At 41.4% G+C, this 26,803-nt stretch overlaps 3 protein-coding genes across 4 annotated transcripts in view; 2 read left to right on the top strand and 1 right to left on the bottom strand.

Moving 5' to 3' along the window:
- The first annotated feature begins 6,430 nt into the window (after nucleotides 1-6,430).
- Nucleotides 6,431-20,936, top strand: CCNC (cyclin C). Of its 2 annotated transcripts, none has more exons than XM_083608439.1 (12): nucleotides 6,431-6,664; nucleotides 9,196-9,302; nucleotides 11,562-11,646; nucleotides 12,414-12,483; nucleotides 13,349-13,400; nucleotides 14,101-14,156; nucleotides 14,491-14,526; nucleotides 15,906-15,997; nucleotides 16,853-16,920; nucleotides 17,240-17,319; nucleotides 17,934-18,052; nucleotides 19,317-20,936. In XM_083608439.1, exons 1-12 carry the CDS (start codon nucleotides 6,633-6,635, stop codon nucleotides 19,369-19,371), a joined length of 852 nt encoding a protein of 283 aa, XP_083464565.1. In that variant the 5' UTR covers nucleotides 6,431-6,632; the 3' UTR covers nucleotides 19,372-20,936. The 2 variants fall into 2 exon arrangements, with proteins under 2 accessions (XP_083464565.1, XP_083464564.1); XM_083608438.1 differs by having other exon boundaries at nucleotides 6,451-6,664; nucleotides 19,475-20,936.
- Nucleotides 20,930-26,010, bottom strand: TSTD1 (thiosulfate sulfurtransferase like domain containing 1; the record flags this gene model as incomplete). Its single annotated transcript, XM_083608450.1, has 4 exons — nucleotides 20,930-21,806; nucleotides 23,795-23,954; nucleotides 24,157-24,333; nucleotides 25,836-26,010. 4 exons carry the CDS (start codon nucleotides 26,008-26,010, stop codon nucleotides 21,743-21,745), a joined length of 576 nt encoding a protein of 191 aa, XP_083464576.1. The 3' UTR covers nucleotides 20,930-21,742.
- USP45 (ubiquitin specific peptidase 45) overlaps nucleotides 25,919-26,803 on the top strand; it is a 58,434-nt gene continuing 57,549 nt past the window's right edge. Inside the window, exon 1 of the mRNA XM_083608330.1 lies at nucleotides 25,919-26,029. The gene's annotated coding sequence lies outside the window, so the exon portion shown is untranslated. The remainder of the gene's footprint in view (nucleotides 26,030-26,803) is intronic.

Raw genomic sequence — 26,803 nt, 5'->3', positions numbered from 1 at the left:
AAGAAGTAAGTCCTACTGTGTTTAACGGGGCTTATTTCCAATTAAGGATGAGATCCTATACACACTGAACTCAGTGGGGATTACTTCTGCGTAGATGTACATAGGACGGCATTGTTTGTTCGAGTTGTAACCACCACAGCAGCGCAATGCTAGCCATGGCTACTCAGAAGTAAGTCCTATTGAATTCTATGGGTCTTGCTTCCAGGTGTGGAAGGACTGCAGACCTGGTTTTCTTTCTACTTTCGGAAATACTGTAACATAAAAGAAGTATCCTCTTCTCCTCTACTATAGGGGGAAACGCCACAACAGCAATGCGCTTCTCTCGAGGCTCGAGCTCCCATGTTTCTGTCCTTTTTCTGATCGAGGTTTAATTTATTTTGTGGTTCATTTCATCAAAATGCTATTCCCGGCCCGGGCCAAATGTCACAGGAGGGAAAGCGGTCCAAAATGAGGAGGAAACGGTGATAGTGCGAAGAAGATCTTTCATCCGATTCACCCGTGTTTTTGGAAAGCGACTACTACAGAAATCGCCGACTCTGCTTATTTCCAACGAAGGCTGCGAAGATCCTCGGCATAATGACCTGAAAATTCCTGCACTTTTCCGATGCCTTTGAGATCCGCATTCAAAGCGCCTCGAGGGTCTAGTTACAAGGGACGGGACATCATCACGTGTGCCGAGGTTTCCTTTGTGTTGACTTCGACGTGCCTGTTTCCAGCGAGGAGCTGCAATTCTACTCGACGTAACCAGAGCATTCTCCGGGAAGGTAAGCGCCCTGCCGTTGCCCTTTTAACTGCGGGAGCCGCGCGCTTCTGCGGTGGGACCCACCGAGTCTCATGCGTCGGGAAAGCCGTCAGGCAAAGCGCAGGGCTCCGCCTCCCCGGCTCTCCGAAGCCCCGCCCCGATCCTCTCTTTACCGGTCGGTGCGAAGCCGTCGGGTGGCTGAGTCGGTCCTGCTGCCCGCCTGCTCTCCCACTAAGCCGCCGCGAATTTGCTGCTGCTAGTGCGGAGCTGCTTGGCTCGTCCGACGCCGCTGGCGGAGAGGAGGTGGGCTGGACACCCGCAGCAGCCGCGGCAGTGACGCGCCGCAGTCTCCTCCTCCGCCGCTTGCGCTCGTCTCCATGCTGCGACGCCTATCGGCTTGTTTGGAGAGAGGCGGCCGCCGTCGAAGACATTGCAAGGCAGCGGGGGAATGGAGACGAGGAAAGGGCATGGAAGAGGCGCGGGTCGACACAGGGAAAGGTTAAGATTGTGATCCCATAGGCACACTTAATCCGGAGTAAAAACAAAGGGTGGGGCGATGAACGGATTCGGAGAGGAAAGAGATAAATGCGTAAGGATGGACGGAGATTTGAGTTTTTTGCTGGGGTGATCAAGGGCATATAACCAACTAATTTAGGAATCAAAAAATGCCTGCCCTGTCTCAGCAGCATGAAGTGGGGGACCCGGCCTTTCCTCCTCCCGAACTCTCCCAAGAGTGGGAAAAGCTACAGCACCAGCAGCGTTGCTAAACAGTGAAGCTGAGCTAAAGCCCGGCTAGTGGGGGCAGTGCACGGGAAGGATTGCAGCAAGTGGCAAAAAAAGTTTCCTTGCTTTGCATGACTGTGAGTGACCATCAGGCCAAATTGTTAAGCATGCAAGTGGGTCCAAAGTGACCTAGTCCAAATGGGTATCATCCCGTCAGAGTTTGGCCCTTTTACGTCTTGCATTTGATGGTGACGTAAGCACGTCCCCTTAAGTTCCAAAACATTTCCAGGGCAGCTTACAAAAGGAGATATTTGGGTACATACATATGTTCCCTTTTGAAGTTATTGGGAGCTGTGCAGCCCAATCCTGTGCACTTTGAATTTGTGTCCACGTGTTTCAACATTAAAAAGGTAAAGGTAAAGGACCCCTGACAGTTAAGTCCAGTCGCGAGCGACTCGGGTTGCAGTGGCACTCATCTCACTTTACAGGCCGAGGGAGCCAACGTTTGTCCGCAGACAGTTTTTCCGGGTCATGTGGCCAGCATGACTAAGCCACTTCTGGCGAAACCAGAGCAGCGCACAGAAACACCGTTTACCTTCCTGCCGCAGCGGTACCTATTTAACTACTTGCACTTTGACGTACTTTTGAACTGCTAGGTTGGCAGGAGCAGTGACCGAGCAAAGGGAGCTCACCCTGTCATGGGGATACGAACCACCTATTGGCAAGCCCTAGGCTCAGTGGTTTAGACCACAGCGCCACCCGCGTCCCTTGTTTCAACATTAGGCCTTATGTTATAGCCACAGTACGGGACGTGGGTGGCGCTGTGGGTTAAACCACTGAGCCTAGGATTTGCCGATCAGAAGGTCAGCGGTTCAAATCCCCACGATGGGGTGAGCTCCCGTTGCTCGGTCCCTGCTCCTGCCAACCTAGCAGTTCGAAAGCACGTCAAAGTGCAAGTAGATAAATAGGTACCGCTCCGGCGGGACGGTAAACGCCATTTCCGTGCGCTGCTCTGGTTCGCCAGAAGCAGCTTATTCATGCTGGCCACATGACCCGGAAGCTGTATGCCGGCTCCCTCGGCCAGTAAAGCGAGATGAGCGCCGCAACCCCAGAGTCGGCCACGACTGGACCTAATGATCAGGGGTCCCTTTACCTTATAGCCACAGTGTGCACATGCATATAGTACATGACCACTGTATGATGCCTTAAATGCATTGTGGCAGCTAATGTATCTGCAGTAACAGAAAAATCCAAGTTGGCATAAGAATTTTGTCCTGGTTTTCTTAAGTTTGAAAAAGGGACCAGTTGGTGGGTATGGAATTGTAGCCTAACTCAAGCTCACTGCATGTAGTCCTCAGATAGTTGCCCAGAAGGTGATGTGGACCTTGGTTTGCAAAAGGTTCCTCATTCCTGCTAGAAAAGCTACCTACACATTGCCCAAGAAAGATGTTAATCTATTTTTGTATGCCACAACTGCGGCTCGTATTTTGTTAGCTAAAAAGTGGAAAACTCAAGAATTACCAACAGTAGAAGAATGGCAGATGAAGATGATGGATTTTATGGAGCTAGCCGATCTAACCGGAAGAGTCCGCGACCAGAAGGAGGAGGAACACCACGAAGAATGGAAGAAATTTAATGATTATTTAGCTAAATTTGTTAAGCTAAAATAACTGGAAATAGCGTCCAGATACTTAATGGGCTTAGGATTGTATTTATGTTAACTGATAAAATAATATGTCTAATACAAGAAGGAGAAGATTTAAAGATGTTAATGTTTAATTTAATGGGTATTAAAATTGGGATTTGGAAGACCGTTATAAGGATATGCAATGAAATTCAACTAAGGGGAAACGAGGAAGTCGTTTTACAAAGTAAATAACTGTTATTTTCAATAAGGTTTTGATTTATGTTTGTTATGTCTTGTTTGTTTTATGTTTTTGTTTGTCGTTGATATTGTAAAAACTAATAATTTTTTTGCAGAAAGAAAAGAAAAGCTACCTATACTCCTTCCATATTGTGGGAAGTGCAAGTGAAACAATGTGTGATGCTTGAAGGCTGGCATGCTATTGTATATAAACACAATATAAAACCATCACCTTCCACACTTAGCATCCCTGAAGGTTGCTAGATGGATAGACAGAAAGATAGATAGAGAGAAGGCAGAGAGGTCAGTGCTTTAAGTGTATTATGCGACCAATAATATTTTTAATGCAGCGATATGTCTTCTATGAAATGGACATAAAATGTAAGCCAAGAGACATGTCTCAGCCTCACCTCCTCGGTGTAAGGAAGCTAGAGCATTCCTCTGTGAAAGACTGTTTTTCAGCCCTGTCCAAATTACAAGTCAGCAGTACAATACAGGTGAGTATATCCAGAGCATTATGGGTAAACAAGAACCATACCACCTGGGGTTTTCCCCTGACTTGCAAAAAGTGTGCAAATGTGCCAAAGTGGAATGTAGCCCTGAAGATTATTATTGTTACTATTTCAATAGAAACACATGGCCATGATGCACTCCGAGAACTTTATTTGAATATTGCTAGTGCCCCACTGGTTCATGACAGGGCCGGACTTAGGTCTGATGAGGCCCTAAGCTACTGAAGGTAATGGGGCCCTTTATACCTTATGTTTTAGGGAGTAGGCTAGCAGGCAGGGCCCATTACTTACATTATAGGAGCCTACACAACACAAAATACTGTTGCTGTATGTAAGTTTTTTTATTTTTTTATTTTTTATTTTGGAAATGTACATCCAGTTGTTTTTTTCCTTTAATTTTTTTGGGGCCCCCAAGAGAGTGGACCCCTAAGCTATAGCTTGTTTAGCTTATATGTAAATCCGGCACTGGTTCATGATGTGTGTGGATATCCGCTCCCCCCCCCCCCAGCCATGCAGTTCCAAAGTTAAAAAGTGCAATCGTCAACCATCAGAGCAAAACAAAACAAAACAAAAAAATCAGGTGCAATTGCACTTTAACCAAACATTTTTTAAAGCAATGTTATTATGTGCCAAAAATTGAATCGAAACATTTCCTATTCTAACTATTCATATTAAGGTTAGAATACCACTTGAGAGAAGCTTACAATTCTTTGTTGATAATTCCTCTTAAGGATCATTGTATATTTTCTTCATAATGTACAGAATTGGATAATGTAATATGGATATGAATAATGCAATAAAAATGTAAGGAAAATAATTTTTACAAAAGTGATGAATGATAATGACAAGAGCATAGCATGTTGCAGGAAAGGTAGTGCAGAAATGCAGGTAGGTGATGCAATAACATGATCTGGGGGGAAACACCGCCATCAGCCACATCACTGTCTACAGCGCAGAAAATGCTTTTGCAGAGGGAAAGCAATAGCACAGTGCCAGTCTATGGATGCAAGAACAATGTTGTAATCCCACTTAAATTTCTTAAATCTGTACCTTTATTATATACCCAGGCTTCATATAGATTGGTAACCTAACAGATATTTAAGTAGGGCATATATGGCTCCCTGACTGGGCTTGACAATACAGGCCTGTAGCAGGGTTTGTCCTACTCCAAGGGAAATCAGTCAGGCTTGACTTCCCTGTACTATAGTTAAGGATGTTGTTTAGTCGTTTAGTCGTGCCCGACTCTTCGTGACCCCATGGACCAGAGCACGCCAGGCACTTCTGTCTTCCACTGCCTCCCGCAGTTTGGTCAAACTCATGCTGGTAGCTTCGAGAACACTGTCCAACCATCTCATCCTCTGTTGTCCCCTTCTCCTTGTGCCCTCCATCTTTCCCAACATCAGGGTCTTTTCCAGGGAGTCTTCTCTTCTCATGAGGTGGCCAAAGTATTGGAGCCTCAGCTTCACGATCTGTCCTTCCAGTGAGCACTCAGGGCTGATTTCCTTAAGAATGGATAGGTTTGATCTTCTTGCAGTCCATGGGACTCTCAAGAGTCTCCTCCAGCACCATAATTCAAAAGCATCAATTCTTCGGCGATCAGCCTTCTTTATGGTCCAGCTTTCATTTCCATACATCACTACTGGGAAAACCGTAGTTAAGGATAATGCATACAAATAACACACAATATTTGAAGCAGAAATATTGCCACATATGAGCATATGTGAAAAATAGAAAGATAACAGGAAAAACATGGGAAATCTGTTGCTTTGGGAACAGTGCGTTTTGGATTCTCAGGAATTGCTTGGTGGACGAATGTTGCCAGCTGTGAACGGCTAGATAACGGCTCCCTCTGTAGGACTGAGATTGCTCAGTGTGTTGAATGAGGGCCAGAATTTTTACTTGTAGTGAAAAAAATTGCCTTAGAATCTCTGCTGAAGGACTGGATAAAAAAAATAATAAAAAAGAAATATTGGCGCATGGTCTGAAGAGATGTGTTTGGGACTTAAAAACACAGGATGAGGCAATCCCCTTTCTCAGGTAAGATTGTCATTTAAGTGATTTGAAAATATGCAAGGGCAGAATTACACCCTTGCTCGAGGGATAACATCTGGACTTTTTGTTATGTTCAACTGTCATGGTAGAATGCTCTCTCCGGATACAGAAACTCTTCTCTTTCCACAGTTCTTAATCTCGGTCTGCTGGTTAGTGGTTTAGTGGGACTTAGTGAACATGAGTTTGACCAGCATGAGTTTGACCAAACTGTGGGAGGCAGTGGAAGACAGGAGTGCCTGGCGTGCTCTGGTCCAGGGGGTCACGAACAGTCGGACACGACTAAACGACTAAACAATAACAGTGAACATAAGACAGGGCGTAACCTGTCTTCCCCAATGAATGTGCACTCGTTTCGCTTAAATAACTTCATTTTGAGCAAAAGCCCTCTAGGGCAAGGCAAAACTTAACTGATGCACCCTTGAACAGCTGAGGGTGAGGAAATCCGGCATTTTGAGTTTCCATTCCGCCCCACCCCTCACGGGCGGAACTTGTCTGCTGCGGAACTGATTTGCGAGGCGGCCGCGAACTGCCGGACGACGAAGGGGTGAGCACGCAGAACCGAGGTTGCCGCTTGTTAGGAGCGCTGCCGCTCATTACAGGCTCTTCTTTCCTGCCGCTGAAGCTGTTCCTGTTCCTGGAGTGGCGGGAGGGGGGCGTCAGAGGAGGCTGCACCGGTACCGGCGTCTGTGCTCTCCGCCTGGGCAACCAGAAACGAAAAGGCTCCCGCCGACTCCGCTACATGGCAGGGAACTTCTGGCAGAGCTCGCATTAGTGAGTAGCTGTTTTCACGGGTCTGGGTGCATCTAGGAGATGGGAAGCGAAAGCTGTGCCGGATTACTGGGGCGGGGAGGCACAAATGGCGGGGGGGGGGGGGGAGAGAGAAAAGGCGGGCGAGGCAAATTTCCCCCGCAGGTCCTTCATAGGTAGTAGTCGTTGGAATATTAAGTGCAGCGAATATTAGGCTTTGCGGGTGGAAGGGGTGTGCCTGGAGGTTGAGGCTTTTGGGGAAAATATGAATTCTTACACTGTTATATGTTTGTATGGCTTTATGCCAAAGCTGTTGTGGGTTTTCTTCTACTGGCTGTAAGGACGAAATTGGCTGTGTGTGCTGTTGTGTTTTTCCAGATGGAAAATCCCTTATAGAGAGTCATACAAATCTATGGTGCGGTGTGTAAAGTTCTGGCCAGCTTGCCTCAAAAACTGACTTTGTAGGGTTGGAAAAGGTCCAGAGAAGGGCATCCAAAATGTTCAAGGGGATGGAGAATCTCCCTAGGTGGAAAGGTTGCAGCATATGGGGCTTCTTAGTTTAGAGAAAAGGCCAGTAAGAAGTGACATGGTGGAAGTTCATAAGATTTTGCATGGTGCAGAGAAAGTGGATGGAGAAAATATTTTCTTCCTTTCTCATGACAGTAGAACTTGCGGGCATCCAATGAAGCTGAATGCTGGAAGATTCAGGACAGATAAAAGAAAGTACTCCTTCATGCAGCACATAGTTAAACTATGGAACTCGTTCCCCCAGGAGGCAGTGATGGCCACCAAACTGGGTGGCTTTAAAAGAGGATCAGACAAATTCATGGAGGAGAAGGCTATTAGAGGCTAATAGCCACAGTTCTACATGCACTGTCTGAGGCAGTATGCCTCTGAATACCAATTGCTGGGAATCGCAGGTGGGCAGAGTACTGTTGTGTTCATGTCCTGCTTGCAAGTTTCCCATAGACACGTGGTTGGCTGCTGTGAGAACAAGATCCTGGTCTAGATGGGCCATTGGCCTGATCCAGCAGGCTCTTCTTGTGTTCTTTCATGTGGCATTGATAAGGCGACAGCTCATGTAGGGCAAGGTGCTTTTGACACAGTAAAAGTGCTGCCTGCTGTATACTACAGAATTGAGTAAAGACCCCCCCCCCACCCAAGAGTTTTGTGGAGCTAAAAAACCTAACAAACTATTGATGTCTTTTACTGAACCTTCCTACTAGTATCGCTTTATGCACACAGTTTTTTATTTTCTATTTTGGTTCGAATGGAAAGGCAACAAGTAGTTATTTAAATTTTGGATGGAAACAGGTAATGAGAAAAATGTGGAATGTTCTGATATCTATTTAGTGTTTACTATGAGAGGAATGTTGTCCATTTAAATTCATCATTTCCCCCTCCTTTCTTCAAATGCTTTCGTATCTGCATACTGTATCTGTGCACAAGTGAATATTGTACTACCTCCCAAGAATTGGGTTGCTTATTCCCTACCACCTCCACCTACAAGGTCTTAGGTGAATAGAGCACTGTGATACTATGAGGCTAGAGAACCTTCAGCAGATAACTTGAGGGTAACCAACTTAGTGCCCTACAGATGTTGTTGAGCTCCAACTTCCATCTACCCAAGCCAGCATGGTCAGTGGTCAGGGAAGGTGGGCGTTGTAGTCCAGCAACATCAGGAGGCCACCATGTTGGCTACCCTTGAAATAACTGAAAGCTTGTAAAAAATATCCATGGTGAAAAGACTTGACTCAGGTTCATAAATTTTTGACAGAAAATGAATGGGTATCTTTTAGGATAATGCAAACTAGCAATTACAAATAGAAGATTTCACCTGGCTGGAGATAATTCTCAGTATTGCAGCAGTCATTTTATCCTTCTTTGCCCACTTTTTATGTGTAATCTACCAGCACCTAAATTCTAAATGTGTTTATTTGTGAGAAAGTCTGATCTCAAAACCCAAAACAATATATGTAAACACATAATTGAAAACCATGATGATGTTGAGATACTTCTGGGACAGGTGCCACAGGCAGAGAGGCTGGATTGAATTTTTAGGTGTATGCATGCTTTGCATAGCATTTATTTATTTAAATTATATTCTGCTTACTAACCAGAGTTCTTGAGGCATCTAGCAGTATATTTAAAATACAATAAAATAGACAGAAAGTTACTAGGGCAGAACGAAGACATATACAAGTTTCTTCCTCATTCTCAGATACTCCAGATGCTGCTCTGCAGCTGAATCTCTCGGCCCCAGCAGGCCTCAGAGGAAATTTCTGCCGAAGCATGTCACAGATTGGGGCTTCCTTGCTTGGCTGCTGCTGCTGTCTCTTGCAGCTGCTGGCTCTTGTGGCACATGTAAGAGGTGCTGGGGGAACAAATTAGTATGGCTCTGAATACCTAGGAAAGTTTGTGGCTTTTGCATCAGGCTGTGTAGTAGAAGCTGAAACGTAGGCTCCTTTCTATTTGTGGTACAATGGCCTTCTGTTTAGTTGGTATAATCTAACTTATACTGAAAGTTGTCTCTTCTCTCTCCACTTTCTGTGTAGCTTACAATGGATTTTGGATAAGCAAGATCTGTTGAAGGAACGCCAGAAGGACTTAAAATTTTTGGCAGAAGAAGAATATTGGAAGCTGCAGATATTTTTTACAAATGGTAAAAATGGTTTCACTTTTAACTTAGCCCACTGTTTCATACTGTGTGTGTGATTAATTATTTTTGTGTTAATATCTTAAAATACACAAATTCACCATAACTTTTTTTTTAGAAGAAACATTCATTAGGTACCTAGTGACATGAACATGCTCCCCCAAGAGACCTTATCTTTCACCTTAAATATAGCATTCAGGTTTATTTGTGGTTTCTTGTTTTTGACATTATGCATATGTTTTCATCCTGAGACCTTGTGGATGTAAGGCATGTGTTCTAACACTGAACTTTGGGCATCTACTACATGTTTATTTTTATGTGACAGTCCTTCAGGTCCTGGTTTAAAGGCAATAACATAATGCCTAGTTTGTATGTAAAGATGGCACTTGCAGGGGAGCTGAAACTGACAGTCCAGCCTTTACGGTCTTTCACTTTAATAGTCCTTCTTAGGATCCTCTGCAATTCTGAAGACTTGTTGGAAACTGATAAGAGACTTCTCTGCATTTAACTTGGATTCAGCTTGTATGATTCTTCTTTGGTGTAAGGCCAGAACATGGTTTGGACTTATGCATGTGTGTGCAAATGTTGCTGATGATCTTTCTTGTCATAGAGGCTATCTGTTAAGTAGTGGCTTGTTAAGCCTGCCTAATGAATTTTTTTAGCTGCAGTAAGATCTGCACTGTGATCTATTGGTTCTTAGCTTGTTTTCTTAGCCACTGTAGCAGATCTGTGTAAACTTAATATGGGAAAGAGAGGTAGTATGTTAGAAACTGCTATGGCCGGATGGAGAATATTTGTATAGTGATTTTTGTGTCGTGATATTTGGATATCATGAATGTACTCATGAATGTATACAGCATTTATTCATGGTGTTCCAGTGCAGCATCAGGTTGATCACAATTGTAATGGTTGTTCCTTTAAACATTAATCATGTGTGCAAATGCCTTGCTTGGCAGTCAGCCTTTAAAATCTGTGCATAGTTATGTGAATTGGAATGGCATAACTTGCAGTGCTGTTTTAAAATGGCAGGATAATGATACAGCATTGCCATGTTCAGATTATAAATGGATGAGGGCATTCAGGAAAAATACCAAGTAATCACCTTATGTTTCATTCCATCATTCTGTCCTTCCACCTCTGCTTGGGATCCCAGACGGATGCTTCTAACATGCTTGGCACATCTCCTTTGCCTGGAAGGCCAAATAAGAGCTACCTGCACAGCTGACACCAGGGCTGCTTCTTGGCCAACTGGCAGGCAGAGCTTGTGATGGAGCAGCTGACTACTTCCTCTAGTGTCTCTCCCCCCTGCATCCCACTCCTTTCCCTAGATTAAATATGTCATACTTCAAACACCTGCTGCCCTGCCAAATTCAGCAACTATGTTGTTATTGGCAGCTTCATTCATTGGACAAATAACATCAGCGTTGTGATGTGTTTAAGCATTGTAGGCTAGAGGTGGCTCGTTTTTTGTTTTTTTTTAGCTGAGGGCTTACGGATCTCCAGAAGGCATGTGTAATGTAATTGTAGGAGTCTAGAGTAAGTGATTTGAGAGTTGCCTTAAATTGTACATCTTAGAGCAAACTGTTGCCTTCACTGTATGGAGATGTCACATTCCTCTTCTTCTTTCATGGAGCCATCTTTAAATGTTGGAATTAAGTGCCATCTGTGTTTGAACTAGTTTGACTTAGTGGGTAGCATGCTACACTTAGATCTAGAATCACCTTTTAATCCCTCAGGTAGTTGTGGGGAAATGATCCAGTTCAGCCATACATTTTCAGGCTTGCTAAATTTCAGTTTAGCAGCCAGAAACAACCATTAAGACCACATTCCCATTTGTTCCTTGGTAGTTCCCTGGTATGTCTGAAACAGAGACCTCTGGTTTAATGTCAGTACCTGACGAGGATATTAAATAATGTTTTATATTATGGTTTAGCAGTCTAGAAAATGTATATATGAACCAGGCAACTGTGCTATGGTCTCAATATGTAAAAATATGATTGATGTATCTTTTAGGGTTCCTGAGAGGATGACTCGGTTAAACTTGACAACTCTTTACATATTAAGGCTGCAGTCCTACGCATCAGTAAATTTCATGAAATCATTGGGGCTTTGAATAAATGTGGATAGGATCTGATTGTAATGACAGTGTAGAAATGTTGGCATACTGATTGTTTCACAGCACCAAGGGAGATAACCTTCACCACTTCTGATAAAATGCAAATTGTTCTTTAAAAATCTTAACTCTGTTTCGTTTTTGTTTGTAAGTTATCCAGGCTTTAGGTGAACATTTGAAATTAAGACAACAAGTTATTGCCACTGCCACTGTCTACTTCAAAAGATTCTATGCCAGGTAGGACCACTTTAGTATGTATGTGTGTGTGTGTGTGTATATATATATATATATATATATATATATATATATATATATATATTTCCTTTTTAAACAGAATTCAAAAGTTAACAGATAAGTTGGTTTGTAGCCATTTCCAGTGGGTACTGTTCAGCTGATGAAAGGCTTTTGTAAGCAGAATGGGAAGGGTAGCAATTTTCAGTTATTACATCCCACAATGCCATGGTGCCTCTGTAACAGCGATCCCAGATGCCTTCATCTGCCCCAGCTGTAATAAAATATCTCTCCCATATTGGCCTCTACAGCCACAGCAGGCAATGCAACTCTCTAACGGTTTGACTTTACCCCCAGTGGCACACTCTTCCATTGTCTGCTGAGACAGATGAATGCCAACACAACACACACAGTCTCTCTCCACCTACTAAATATGCTACAGAGGGTTGGGAGACCCTGCAAAACAGATTTAGAGGGGTGGGGGCTGCAGGAGGGAAGGCTAAAAACTGCTACCTTTCCCATTCTGCTTATGGAAGTCTTCCTGTCAGCTGAGTGATACCATTCAATTCAACCCCATTGTCCAAATATATGCAAACCTTTTATTTTTTAATTTAATTTAATTTAATTTATTTAATAAAATTTATACACTGCTTGACTGTAAAAACAACAACCTCAAAGCGGTTTGCATTATTGGTGGTAACTTTTCTAAAAAGCAGTGCTCTAGGTGATTTGCTCCTTCTGCCTTCTTAAAATCATGTACTGTAACTTTGCAGATATTCCCTAAAAAGTATAGATCCGGTACTAATGGCTCCTACGTGTGTGTTTTTGGCATCCAAAGTAGAGGTACGTAGAGCATATTTTTCTGTGCGTGCATAAATTTGGTATAAAAAAGAGCGGAATTAGTTTTTAACCCTGAAGAGAAAAGTTAAATTGGAGCATTTGGTGTCTTTGTTTCTCCATGTCCTTCTGGGAGAAACAGGAGCTCCATTATTCAATGCTACATCACACTTACAAGAGGGGGAGGGTTTCTTTTGTTGTATGTGTTGTTGTTTAACCTTTAAGAAGAAAATCAATAAAGATAAATTTAAAAAAGAAGATCCAGTGGTGGTGATGAACTGTAGTTCATTACCATTCTAATCTGTCCTATTGGCTGAGTTGCTGTCTTGTCTTCTCAGTCTTTATAGATTCTAGGATTTAGTAAAGTGCATAGCATTTCTCCCACCAAGGGTTTTGTGCCCTTCCCTCCATCATTATTGGTGTTTGGCTGTTCATACATTCAGAATAAATGGTGACCCTTGATCACACCATGCTTCCAGTGCTACAGGTTGCTTTTCTTGCCTTGTGGTTACAGAAGCTAGGTATGAGGGCCATCTTGGCAGCTGCATTGCAATTGAAAGATATTCTGCTGATGGGAAAGAAAAGAGATTCCTTCTCTGACAGGCTTCTTTATTATTTTCAGCGTTGTTGTGACTATAGTAGGGTGAGGTGGAGATGAACCTTTTTACACCTGTTCACCATAAGCTGCAGTGGAGCTGGGCATGGCTGGCCTCGGATTCTGTCAGCCTGTCTTGGAAAGCGCTCAGCATTTGCCTACAAGCCTCTCAAGAGAACCTTCCTTTCACCCATCATAATGACAGGCAATTTGTCACAGTGTGTTTCTAGTGTGGAATACCTTCCAGTGTGACTTCTTCTTTTTTTTTTGCTTTAGGAATTTGGTGTGGTCTCAAATACAAGGTTGATATCTGCTGCTACTTCAGTATGTAAGTGTAAATCATGTCCTTTTCTGCTGCTTTATCATAGGTGAAATAGTCATCATAATAGTTATAGATAAAATGCTGTCTTTTTCATAGGAAGCAATGCATTTCTTAGAAACTTTGGGGATTAAATAGTATAACTATCTGAGATAAATAAAACAGATTAAGTATTAACTGAAATCAGTTTTCAATCTCAGCAGCAGCAATGAAAATGAACTTCTTTATCCATAGTATGTTTGATACTTGGTTAAAGTCTGTCTCCCCTCACCCCTCTGCAAAATAGATATTTGCACATGCATGATATTAGAAAACTAATTTCCAGAAAGTGGTAAATGCTTCCATACCAATTGGTAAGCTTTCAGAGGCTGGTAAACATTTTCTTTTAAAAAGCCATACCAACTTACTTTTCAAAGTATATAAAATAAATTTCAAAACCTATTCTCACCCACCTATCCTTTGCTTTCGTCATTGCAATATTATTTTATTCACATTCTTTCATAGTAGTTTTTTATTGTACCTGAATTTTGTCAGGTAATCTCAAAAGTCCATATGCTCTAATATACATAGTTTCCAGGTGCTTGAAAATGTAAAACAATGCATCCAATATCTAGTCTTGTGAGATTTGTGAGTTCAATGAAAAATAAACATGGTGGTTTAATTTGATCCTCTTTTTAAAAAAATGTCTCTTGACTTCTTTTAATTGCAGTGAAAACTAGGTTTTCGTATGCCTTTCCGAAGGAATTTCCTTATAGGATGAACCATGTAAGTAACCCTGTAGTGATATAGTTTGCATTAGCATATCATCTCTGAATTAGTACATTGGCACCTCCACCAAAAATAGATTTATTTGAAAGTAAGCTCCACCAATTGATAAGTGGAACTTACTCCCTCATGTGCATCACTTACGTTGCCCTTTTGTAAATGGGTGCAACAGTTGAACTGGTGTCTAATAAAATGTATTATGCACAAAATTTCATTACAATATATTGATGAGTGGAATGGATTTACCGAGTCTCCAAAGGATCTGTGTTTTCCCTCCTTCCTTTTAATGTGAGCAGTGTGTTTGATATGATTAACTTATTTTCTATTTTTGCAGATACTAGAATGTGAATTCTATCTCTTAGAATTAATGGTAAGTTCATCTGTTTACCTCTGCATTGGCTTAACTTTATACAGCTTTCCTATTTGTTAAAGGGGATGAAATGAGCTATTACTCACAGCACTTACCTTTAAATAGGCAGTATTGTCCACACTCTCCCCAGTTGCACTGCAAGGCCCTAAGAAAGGAGCATTCCTTTTTATAGTTTAGTAGTTCATTAAAGCTAAGCAGAAGTTAAGAATAGAGTTGCACAAATTGCATATAAAACCCAAATAGTTTCTTTGTATAGATATTTGAATACATTATATTCAGTTTGTAAGATATACAGTGGTACCTCGGTTTACGAACTTAATCCGTTCCGGAAGTCCATTCTTAAACCAAAGCCGTTCTTAAACTGAGGTGTTCTTTCCCTAATGAGGCCTCCCGCTGCTGGTATCTTTCCACCCCACCATTCGGATTCCGTTCGTAGACCGAGGTAAAGTTTGCTAACTGGAACACTACTTCCGGTTTTGCAGAGTCCGTATACCAAATAGTTCGTAAACAGGGCTGTTCTTAAACTGAGGTACCACTGTACTATAAATACTTAACCACAGGTGTAGGTTCAGGGACCCATGTCATGTTCTTACATCTCATAAGTACTTCTCTGGAAATGTGTGTACTCTTGGCTATTTTAAGTACTGAAAACTGCTCTTCCAATCAGTCAGCTAACCAGTACAGGCAGCATAGCTACTCTGTTCATCATGTTGGTCAGACAACAGGCAGTGTAATACTCTGGATTCCACCCACCTTTAGCTTTGGCCCTGCTCACCGTTGGCAAGTGGCCTCTGTCAGATTACCCTTGACTTTTAAAAACTCTGTTCTAAGGTGTGCTTTGTGGTTAAAAATTCTGCCTCTTTTTAGTGTGGTTTGCAATATATAGCACCTTTGCACATTGCATCTCTGTTCTGAACTAGTGGAGGAGGATCTTCCTCCTACAGTCTCTCTGACATAATCCCCCATTTATATTACAAGAAGAGAAGCGAGAACTTACTTGAATTTCAAATTAGTGCCAGTTATTTTGGCAAGCTTTTAGTTTATGCAGTTTTAAACACAGGCTGTTATTTCGCAAGGTTCATTTTCCTGTGAGGTATTTAGGTTTGTGGGCAAATAAGGTTTTTGTTTGCTGCAGTTGTGTCACTTTGTGTCTCCGAGGGACATAGTCTGATAGGCAGTCTGTCAGCTTCTACAGAGGAGTATTCTAAAGAGACTACTGACCTCATTTTGACAGAATAAGGGTGCTGCAACAGTAACATGTTGAATGGAAGGCAGGAAGCACCTAAATTTGTAAGTCAGATGTTTTGAATTCTTGCTAGTGACAGTGAGCTTTGTGCTGCACTTAATTTTAAATGGCCTTTTAAAATCAATCTTTCCAGGACTGCTGTTTGATAGTATACCATCCTTATAGACCTCTACTCCAGTATGTGCAAGATATGGGCCAAGAAGATATGCTGCTACCCCTTGCCTGGTAATAAATATAAAAATGTTTAAAGAGTGTGTTCATCTGAGGAAGAGTACAAGATTAAATACAACAATGGAGGTGAAGTCTGCTAACTGACTTTGCAGACACTTTCCCCAGTTTGCCAAAGCCACGTGAGCCAATATCTAGACATTTTCCTGGGGATCAGTATTAGTTTAATACATACTGGAGAACACATGGAACCAGTTTGGTTTATTTGCCGCCATTGGATTGTTTTACATATGACCTGTACAGCCTTTTCTTCAAAACACCCAAGGGGAACACATAGTAATTAGATACTCTGATTACTATTTTATTTATTTAGTATATTTATCCCTGCTCTTCATGGAACTCAAGGTGGCTTCAGCAAGGTGCCTGCCCTCAAACCATCCCTAACCTTGTCTTGCAGTAGGAAAGATGACATCATATAATGTCTCTGAATACAGATCTATTACAGTTGTACCTTGGTTGTAGAACTCCCTGGAACTTGGACGTTTTGGCTCCTGAATGATCGAAACCCGGAAGTAACTGTTCCAGTTTTTGAACGTTCTTTTGGAAGCCAAACGTCTGATGGGGCTTCCGCAGCCAATCAGAAGCCGTGATTTGGAAGTCGAATGCTTTGGAAGTCGAACGGACTTCCGGAATGGATTTGGGAAGAAATTAAACCAGTGTTCCAAACTGCAAAGTATGTAGGAAAAAATATACAATGAAATGTGTATATAATGATAACCAACATCCTGATTTCAAAGAGAACGTAAATGTTTAAAGGAGAAATAAGCTGGTGTGTTTGTGGCATATTACCTTGACTCCTTTATGTGAAGAAATGAATGGCAGCATACTGATTGGTTGCTTTTATTTGTGCAGGAGGATAGTGAATGACACGTATAGAACTGATCTTTGTCTGCTGTACCCTCCTTTCATGATAGCTCTAGGTAAGTAACATGTTAAAAAGTGCTTTATCGCTATTTGAATGGAATGATTTGGTACAGAGTTCCACCCATCGCCATCTTCATATAAAGTCTGGTGTTGACATCATAGCCTCAGTTTCATTTTTTTACTTAGTAACTGAAATGCTTTTATGGTGTTAATTTAAAAAAATCTAATGGAGCAACTAGGAAACAACCTCTCTTGAGAGGTAGACAGTGGTACAAAGAACATGTTCTGGAAATGTCCTTTGCCATTACTAGTATGTTACCCATCATTCTGCGAGTATTGTTATCTAACCTTATGCAACATTTGTTTCCCTTGCAGCTTGTCTACATGTGGCTTGTGTTGTCCAGCAAAAGGATGCTAGACAGTGGTTTGCTGAGCTCTCTGTTGATATGGAGAAGGTAGATACATTTTCTTTCCTAGGTACAAATTTATTGTGTAATGGGAAAACATGTATGCTAGCCACATGCCCTCATGTAAAGTGGTAGCTTCATAGGACCAGGTATTATAATCATTTCTTGAGAATGCTTGAACACCGGACTAGCTTCTGGTCATTTTGGGGGCAGACTTCATGGTGCATGTGCTTATTTTCAAAGTCTTATGTGTATTGGAACTGGGCTGATGTAAATCAAATGAAGGCCGTGTTTATTTTCTCTTGAAATTACTGACCATTCAGCTAATTTCCTAGTGCACTGATCTCTGAGTATAAACTCTGTTATGCTCTAAGATCAAAGCTCATGTTAATTCCCAGTAAAAAATCCCAAATAATCCCAAGTATCAATGTCTTAAGATGTTGAATGTTTTAAAGTAGGCTCAGAATTTGTCCTTCCCCACCCCCAGTGGGTAAAATATTAAATATATTATTACTAAATTTAAACAGACAGAGGTCCTATACAAGGGTAACAGAAGACTTAATATTTTTGGACCTATTCCTTGTCTATGAAGTGTGTGCCTATTGCTGACAGACACATAGAAACATGCCTACGTTTTGTCATCTAGACATATTTTTGTTTAGATTTTAGAAATAATCAGGGTTATCTTGAAACTGTATGAACAATGGAAGAACTTTGATGAAAGGAAAGAAATGGCTACTATTCTAAGTAAGATGCCTAAACCAAAACCACCTCCAAACAGGTAGGTGTCTTCAAACTTTGTTTTCTCCTTGTTGTACTTATCTATCCCTATTTCTATATCTGTCTATATCTATTTCTCTTTATCTGAAGAGTGTATCCAAAGTGTAAACAAGAATTTTAACAATATTCCAGAGATCTATCAGAATGTATTCCTAGTTGCTAGAAATTTGATAGTTCTCAGGTTAACAGTTACACAACTTCCTGCTTTTCTTTTGTGAAATTACCTAATAGAAATGAGTTACCGTATTTTTCGCTCTATAACACGCACCCGACCATAACACGCACGTAGTTTTTAGAGGAGGAAAATCCGTAGGCATGCCACCCGTAGGCATTTCCTCCATAACACGCACAGACATTTCCCCTTACTTTCTAGGAGGAAAAAAGTGAGTGTTATGGTGCAAAAAATACGGTAACTCTCCAGAATTGTGTAGGCATAGGCAACCTCCTTCTGAATCTTCAGGGACTATAACAACCTTTATCAATGTTGTTTGAACATCATGAATGGCTGTGCTTGAACATAATGCTTTAAACTGTGGTTTTGGACTGTTAGTCATTGGATGTTTGTAAACTAAGTGACATTGTTCCTTGACTATCATATTAAAGCTTTTTGGTTTGCAGGGATCTTTTTACCAGGCACATTGTCTGCTTATAACAAATACTCAGGATTAGCACAGGCTTACTGGCAAGGGGTTGGTGGATAGGTTGTTGTGATTTTGGATAAGATATACATAACCTTTGCCCCTTCCAACTCTGGTTATGAGCTGAGTGTGAGATCATTGTGTGGGCTAAATTCTATACCTGATTTTTGAAAAACAAATGTGCATTTCAGGAACAAACAATTTTTTTAATAACCACACTGCTCCCTACCCAGGCAGTTGTTGGCATAACTAAGTGAAAGTATGAAGACAAAAGCTACAAGGACTCAGAAAACTTTTTTTTTTAAATTTTCTCAGTCATGATTTAAGCAAGACTCACAATTTATAGGAGTCTGAGGCAAATTTCCGTGGTGCTATTTACATTTTGCCACTTGCACAGGCTCTCCTAGAATAAATTCTTGTATGCTCTCACATGAAGTAAATGTAATTAAAGAGCTGCATGATGATTGACCTCGTCCACTGTGACTTCTTGTGCTTCCAAGATTGTAGAATAAAGACTGTAATCTCCTGCCTTGTTGTTACATTAGAGATGCCTTCATGAAATGAATTCACACAAGTAAAAGAAATATTTTTTAAAAAATATATCCATATTTGTTTTGTTCCGAACAGTGAAGGCGACCAAGGTCCAAATGGAAGTCAGAATTCTAGCTACAGCCAGTCTTAAGTCATTCCAAAGAAACTCATTGTGGACCACTTTGGATTATGTCATGATGGATTTTTTCTTGTGTGGAAGACATGAACACAAGGTTTCAATAATGTCTTTTCAGAAAGAACTTGAAGAATGTTTCTGTCAAGCATATTGAAAACTTTTCCATAAATACACACCCATTTGAACTGTGGCACTAACACATTTAACACCACTTCTCAGTCTCCAAACAAGTTGAAAGTCTGGATAAAGCTAGAAAAAACATGATTAACTTCAGTATGGACAGCATTCAACACTTTAGTTGTTGTTTTTTTAAAAAATGAAGAGTTAAAGAATCTGTTATCACGAAGCTGGGTGAGTAACTGGATCTTCTTGCCCCCATACCAGTTTGACCACAGGAGGTGGCTTGAAATGTTGGATTTGAAATCCTAATTGACCAGGTATATACTCTAAATGCTAGTGAATATTGTACAAGAAGGAAAATGCACTTCTTCAGTAAATTCTTGAAAGGAAAAGACTCCTTAAACAAAGAGTAAGATAGTTTTGCATTCCTCACCTGAAATTTAACAAGACAGTCTTAGTCTGTACCTATAATTTGCTAGCAGAAATTGAAATCCAGTACCCAAAAAAGTGCAATATGTCTAATGCAAATTGTGGCTGTTGTAGGGAGGAAAATGTCAACCTTTACAAGTGCTAAACTATTAAGTCATACTTTGCAATCCAATCAAGTTGAATAATATTTGAGGTAATGGTGGATGTGTTGTGTGCTATAGAAGTTAGCTTGCCTTCATTGTTACAAATCATTCATCGTAACAGAGGCTTCTTAAGAAAGCAGCAAGTATTCAGATGAAAATAAAACTTACTCCGTAGGAAACTATTTATTAATTACTGTAAAAATTTTACTAGAGAGGCTTAATTTTTTTTAAACCATATCCTGGAGCTCCTTACTTAAGGAGCCATATCCTGTGCTCCTTACTCAGGCACACCTTCCACTGAAAATGGGATTTGCTTCAAAGCCTTTAGATTTTAATGAACATTATGCACACACAATTTCATAATGAAGTAAGTGTTTGTTATCCTGAAACAAAATCAATAAAAATAACTACTGGATTTCAGTCTTAGGTCTTTTTTCATCCCAGAGAACAACTTTAAACTGGTACAAAACCAGAGGAATGTTGGTTTGAAGAATCTTGTCACTTGGTGCTTCTTCTAAAACTTGATTTTTTAAAAAGCAGCAGTGCCTGCTTCTACTTGATCTGTCATTCAATTAAGTGTAACCAAAGTGTTTTTGTATGCAAGTGATTGGGCTCTTTGCACTTAACTGTAAGTTATTTTTATAAAGCGTGTTTGGATACTGACTTACGAAAACACTTCTGTGAGAAGTGATGTGTTTCTGGCCTTTTCATACTCTCCTTATTTGTTCTGCTTATTTTGTTGTCTTGTTCCATACCCGTGCTAACATGATTGGTTGAAGACACCTTGTCCTTAGCCATATGGAAATTAATTTTGTTCCCCTGAGGGTTTAAACTTTATTTGTAATATGAACTAGCTGGGTAGGAATAAAAACAAATGCAAATTGACAACTTTGTCTGGTTCTTTTATTCTGGAGTGATAAATAAACGATACAAATAAATCAAGGTGGTATTGCAGATATATAAATAAAGAATGGAATCAGGATCCGCTGAAATCGGTGGAAGTTGTTTAATTGGAAATATGATTGCATTGTTGATTTAACTGTGGAATAGTAATAGGTTATGTAGATGTAGCATATTGTATTCATACTATGAGCACTTCCCCTGATGGATAAAAACATGTTTCCACACACTATTACTTCCACGAGCATTTATTATCAGAAAGCAAAAAGCAGGGCTATACAAAGAGTCAAAGACTTTAAAAGCAAGAAGAAGAAACCAAGGTTACCTCTTACATGCTGGATAAACATTTGAGCTCTGTTTTATGTGCAGGAAAACTTACTGGGAAAATTAGCTAAAGTTGTTTGAAGTAAGTGTCTAATTACTAATTTTAAAATGCACAATTTTAATTTGAAATCACAACTAACCAAAATTCAGTTAGTATGTAAGACTTGAAATTAATTGCAGTGTTAAGAGAACAACCTGATTATTATTTAGGCTATTATATTGATCCATTGCAAATTTCATTCAAATAGCAAAACTATTTAAGAGGAAATATTCAAATTTTGGAGAAGATATTTCCATAATGGGGAATAGCCTGGTTGAATATTCAAAACAGGTATCAGTTCTTTCCTGCTGTGTAACACAACCAATATACTGCTATACAAAATAGTTCCTAAATCTATATAGATCCTTAATAAAAGTTAGCCTTCACTCTGTGTACTATGAGGATACTGAATAGGTCACTATTCCTGACGTCATTTCCCCGCAGAAGATTCATACTCAGCCCATTCCTTGAAGCCACCAGCATAATTCTGAGCTCTGCAAGCACATAAAGTAAGCATCTTAACATTTCACACTGTACAAAGTATTTTAGTTAGTTATCCTTTCTCTAAAACATACTGGCCAGATCACTGATTTGCTCAGAACTCAGTGGGCTCAAAACCTTACGGGAATGTTAACCTTCTACATCCAAATTCAAAATACTTTCTGCTGCATTCTCTGGTGTAACAATTATTATTTAATAAGACAAGGAAACAAAGGAGCATGCATATGTCTTCCTCAAACAACACAACCCACAATAGCCTCTTAAACAAATAGTTCATTTTGCAAAACAGATACAGTTTTATTGAGTAAAAACTATTAATCACACCACCGGATTTGGCTGCAGCCCATACAAGATTTTTAATTCTGGTTTTTGTCACAGCAGCCAAAGGTATTAAGATTCTGCAGAGTCCACGCAGAACCTTTGATGTAGCAAAGCAGAATAAGGTATCACCTTAGTTATGTTTTTTAAAATCACAATTGGATTTCCTTTTAAGAGGAAAGCTGCGAAGTGGCAGGTGGCAGTTTTAGATTGAAGGCAACAACTGATTTACATGCGTCCAAGGTGGCCCAGAAGTAGCTGGAAAAGGGGGCAGAAGAGGGCCTAATGGGCTTATGCATGCTTCATTGTTGCATGTGATGATGACCTGAAATGCAATCCCCACACAAATCAGGGGTTGCCTCTATTTCCATGTATAGTGGTACCTCGGGTTAAGTACTTAATTCGTTCCAGAGGTCCGTACTTAACCTGAAACTGTTCTTAACCTGAAGCACCACTTTAGCTAATGGGGCCTCCTGCTGCTGCCACGCCGCCAGAGCACAATTTCTGTTCTCCTCCTGAAGCAAAGTTCTTAACCTGAAGCACTATTTCTGGGTTAGCAGAGTCTGTAACCTGAAGCGTATGTAACCTGAAGCGTATGTAACCCGAGGTACCACTGTACTATCTTCAAGGAAGATCTGTTACTCTATGCAGGGCTGTAGCTAGGGGGTGGTGAGGTGGGTCCCCACCAAGGCTGCAGGTGGGGGGACACAAAATCAGCTAAAATATGTCCATAAATATGTCTATAAATAAAAATATTATTGCCTCATAAGAAAAGGTTTTAAATAGAGGGTGAATTGAATGGGTAGAGGAGAGGTGGAAAGAAGAGCTAATTTGTCCGTGGCTAGGGGGCGCAATCTGGACGGTTTTGCCAGGGGTGCAAGATCACCTAGCTACGGCTCTATAGCTATATTTACTGCAAATGGAGCCCTGTGAAAAATACATACACTTAGAATTAAAGATTCTGGGAAGCTGCTGAGCACAGAGATTAGTGTACCAGTACTGAGCTGAACGCCAGTCTTTCTGTACATTAAAAAAATCCTAGTTATCTCAAGCTGTCTTCATTTCAGCAGTCTAATGTAGGTGTTGTGTGTGACATTTTTTTGTTGTGGCTGTTAAACGATTGGCTGCCAGGAATCCTTGACAATCTATTGCAAGTCACTCAGAGTGCTGCTAGTAGATCCTGATCTATGTTCTGCCCACCACTGCTCTAGGCGGTTTGCTGTCATCCTACATGCACGAGAACATTACTTTTTGTTATTGCTTCTATGGAGTGAAATGCCTGTAGCATTCCAAAGAACTTAAAACAAGCTGACCTAGTTTTTTTGTTTTTTGTTTAAAGGACTAGAGTGACCAGTCCTGCTTCAACCTCACTGACTTGCACAAATAGATGGCACAGACTACTGGCAACTGTAATGATTAAAATTTCATGGCAAGGGTGATAAGTTTTGAATGGCAGGAGACAAAGGATCCGGTTTGCTTCAGTGGTGCCGGGCCTAGGTCTTCACTGAGCAACAAGTTACTTAGAAGCAAAGATCAGGGTCATGGAATGAAAAGCTATTGATTCACCACACTTCAGAGTAGAACATCAGGGTAAGTATTAAAGCAGAGGTAGAAGTCAGTAAAGATACATTTATGCAGTTTGTCCCTGAGTATATATACTCACCTGCTGAAACCCAGAGACTTTGCAGCAGCTAGAGCTTGTATGCTTCTCACTCCTGCCATACAGGAAAACACTAAAATGTCTGATTTAGAAGGCATATCTTGATTGTATATCTCCTTAAAATGTACCGGTTCCATCTGCAAAGCTTCCACAACCTCGCCCACTACAAAAACAAAGACTGACTGTTGAATTAAGCAGCTGACTATGATGAATCATTATAAAGCAAGTAAGTGCAAAAGGTCATAAAATCCATGATATGTGGGTGAACCTTACATATCTCCTGTTACATAGGTAAAAGGTTTTGAGCTAGCTGGCCTTGTATTTCCTCCTCACTCCGCTCATGATCAGGAAGTGTGGAAGCTTACATGGAATGCTGATGGATCCAGGAATTTTCCCATACTGCTCAATTTCCCATTTTTCTCTAACATCAACAAGCAAAATGGCCTTGGATTGCAGCAACTCCTTGAGTTCTTTGTAGGAGACCTTATCTTTAGCAGTGCAAAAACGGCAAACAATCACGTCTGGCTTTTCAGTTTTTAGATCTGTAAAGAGAAGAAGCTATTACTCAAGCAAGCAATATTGTCTCTGGACCATCATTTCTCAAATACATCTACTAGCAACTTCTAATGTTACCAGTGAGCACAGTTTATGCCAGTGGCTTTATAGGGCAGAGCTTTCCAAACTTTTCATGTTGGTGACACACTTTTAGACATACACACTGCAGCTGACACACTATGTCATGACACACAGTATCCTCCCCCCAAAAATATTGCATTGTCAAATGTACTCATAGATTTTCATAATTTCTGTATCATTAGAACTCAGGATCGGACGGTGAAATTGAAAGGAAGTAGTAGACTCAGAAGAGAAAGTGTTTCATCAAACAACACATCATGTGGTATAGGCCGCTGGCCTACACACCATTTTAAAGGTGATTAGGTTAAACCAGATGAGGGGTTATTAAGATTGGCAAAATGCTTTTTTGTGTTTTGCTGAGAGTTGTGAAACTCTACAGGTTCAGAGTATTTTTATAGTCCACAAAACCACATGCTATAATAAATTTGTTAGTCTGGACTTACTGTGTGGTATCTTTAAAATGTTTTCCTTTTAGGGAGAAGAGGGGCCCCAACCACCCTTGCTCCCAGCCTGGCACAAAGCAGGCTTGGATTCCAGCCTCTCCCTCCCATTCAAGAGGAGATATAGGGAAACAACCAATGCAATGAAAGATATAAAAACAGCTTAGAACTATTCTCCCTAAGTGCGAAATATGTAGTTGCTACTTAACTGTGGAGCACAAACCCACAAAGCCCCATTGTCACATCACCAGGTCTCTTGTGACATGTGTGTGCGCTTACCCTTCTCTTCTGATCAGGGAATAACTTAAATATATAGCATCTGATCTGATACTGAGATACTACTTCCTCCTTTAAAATTTCCTACATGCAAAATCATCACACCTTTGTCCCCAGCTGCTTTACAGAGGCATGAGGTCATTACTCTTTTACAAAGAAAGAATGAGGCCGAAATATAGCATAGGCAACTTTGCCCAATTTCTCTCCCCCGCCCCCCTTTCGGAATAGGAAGCTAGATCTGGAGGCTGCAATGGATCTGTTTCGCAAGCAGAGCCAAACGTCCTAATCCTAAGATTAGGATTGAGAAATGTTCCACTAATGAAACATAACTGGGTTAGGGGGCACATTTTATGGTCAGGGATGCCACACGGAATGACAGACTTGTAGAATTGGTAGGGGTCACGAGGGGCATCTAGTCCAACCCCGTGACATGCTGGGATCTTTTGCCCAGCGTGGAACTCGAACCCTAGACCCTGAGATGAAGAGTCTCATGCTCCACCGACTGAGCCATCCCAGCAATCAGATCTGCTGAATTATGCAAGTGCGGATCTGATCTTACACTCTGATGCTTGCGAATGTCAGACTATGCTGTCGGTTCGGTATAGGGAAGGAGAGGTGCTTTCTCCCCACCCCGCCCCGAAGCGCGCGCGCCGGCGTCTCCCCTCTCTCCCCACCCACTCCGGGGCACTTACGCGCCGGACTCCGGAAGGGGCCACGGCCTGCTCCCGATTCCGGCCGCAGAATGGATTCGCGACCGTGGCTCCCTGCCAGCAGGCTCTTTCCTCGCCCGCCTCTCGCACTGACCCCTGTCCGCTTTGCTGTCAAAAGAAAGGTCGCCCGACCCAGCCGGCTGCAGCAGCCCCACATGCTGCCCAACGCGGCTCAGGTATCTGCGCGTTTTAACATGTCTCCTCCCATTCTTTGCCGGGCTTCCCAAGCTATAGCAGGCCGCGTCGTTTGCCTGTCTTTTAGTCTGTGTTTTCTAGGCGCTTTGCGCCAGAAGCTGCCACCCCAATCCTATGCCCATTTGCTTAGAAGCCTCCTGTAGGGCTTACTCCCGAGTACACAAAAGACATTTAAAGTGCACACCACACATATCTCTCAAAGGAACTGTACTTTACCCCTCAGAGAACTACAGTTCCCAGCACACTTAAACTACAGTTCTCAAGGTTCTTGGGAGTGGGGTGTGTGCTTTAAACGTATGCTGTTTAAAGTGAGTCTAGACTTGCATGCCAAATAAGCACTTTTGTTTTCTTCTCAACCCAGCGGAACGGTTTCCCTACCTCTGAAGGTTGTGGACTCTCCTTCCTTGGAGGTTTTTAAGCAGAGGTTTGATGGCCATTTATCATGGATGCTTTAGCAGAGACTCCTGCATTGCAGAGGGTTGGACTAGATAGCCCTTGGGGTCGCTTCCAACCCTACAATTCTGATTCTATGAGTCATATTATGTTAAGACCACTTCCTTTTCTCTGGATGCGCCCCTCAGGGTGCCCTCAGTTTTCCCTTTTCTGCACAATTAAGAAGTTCTTTTGTTTATGCCCTCGTTTCACCTCAAAAGGATATTGTAGGGCTGGAAAAGGTGCGGAAGAGGGCAATCAAAATGATCAAGGGACTGGAACAACTCCCCTATGAGGAAATGATATAATATTTGGGGCTTTGT

This window comes from Podarcis filfolensis, assembly GCF_964270895.1.
Source record: "Podarcis filfolensis genome assembly, chromosome: 3".
NCBI lineage: Eukaryota > Metazoa > Chordata > Lepidosauria > Squamata > Lacertidae > Podarcis > Podarcis filfolensis.
Note: the sequence above shows the minus strand (reverse complement) of the source record. Positions and strands in the feature narration are given on the sequence as shown.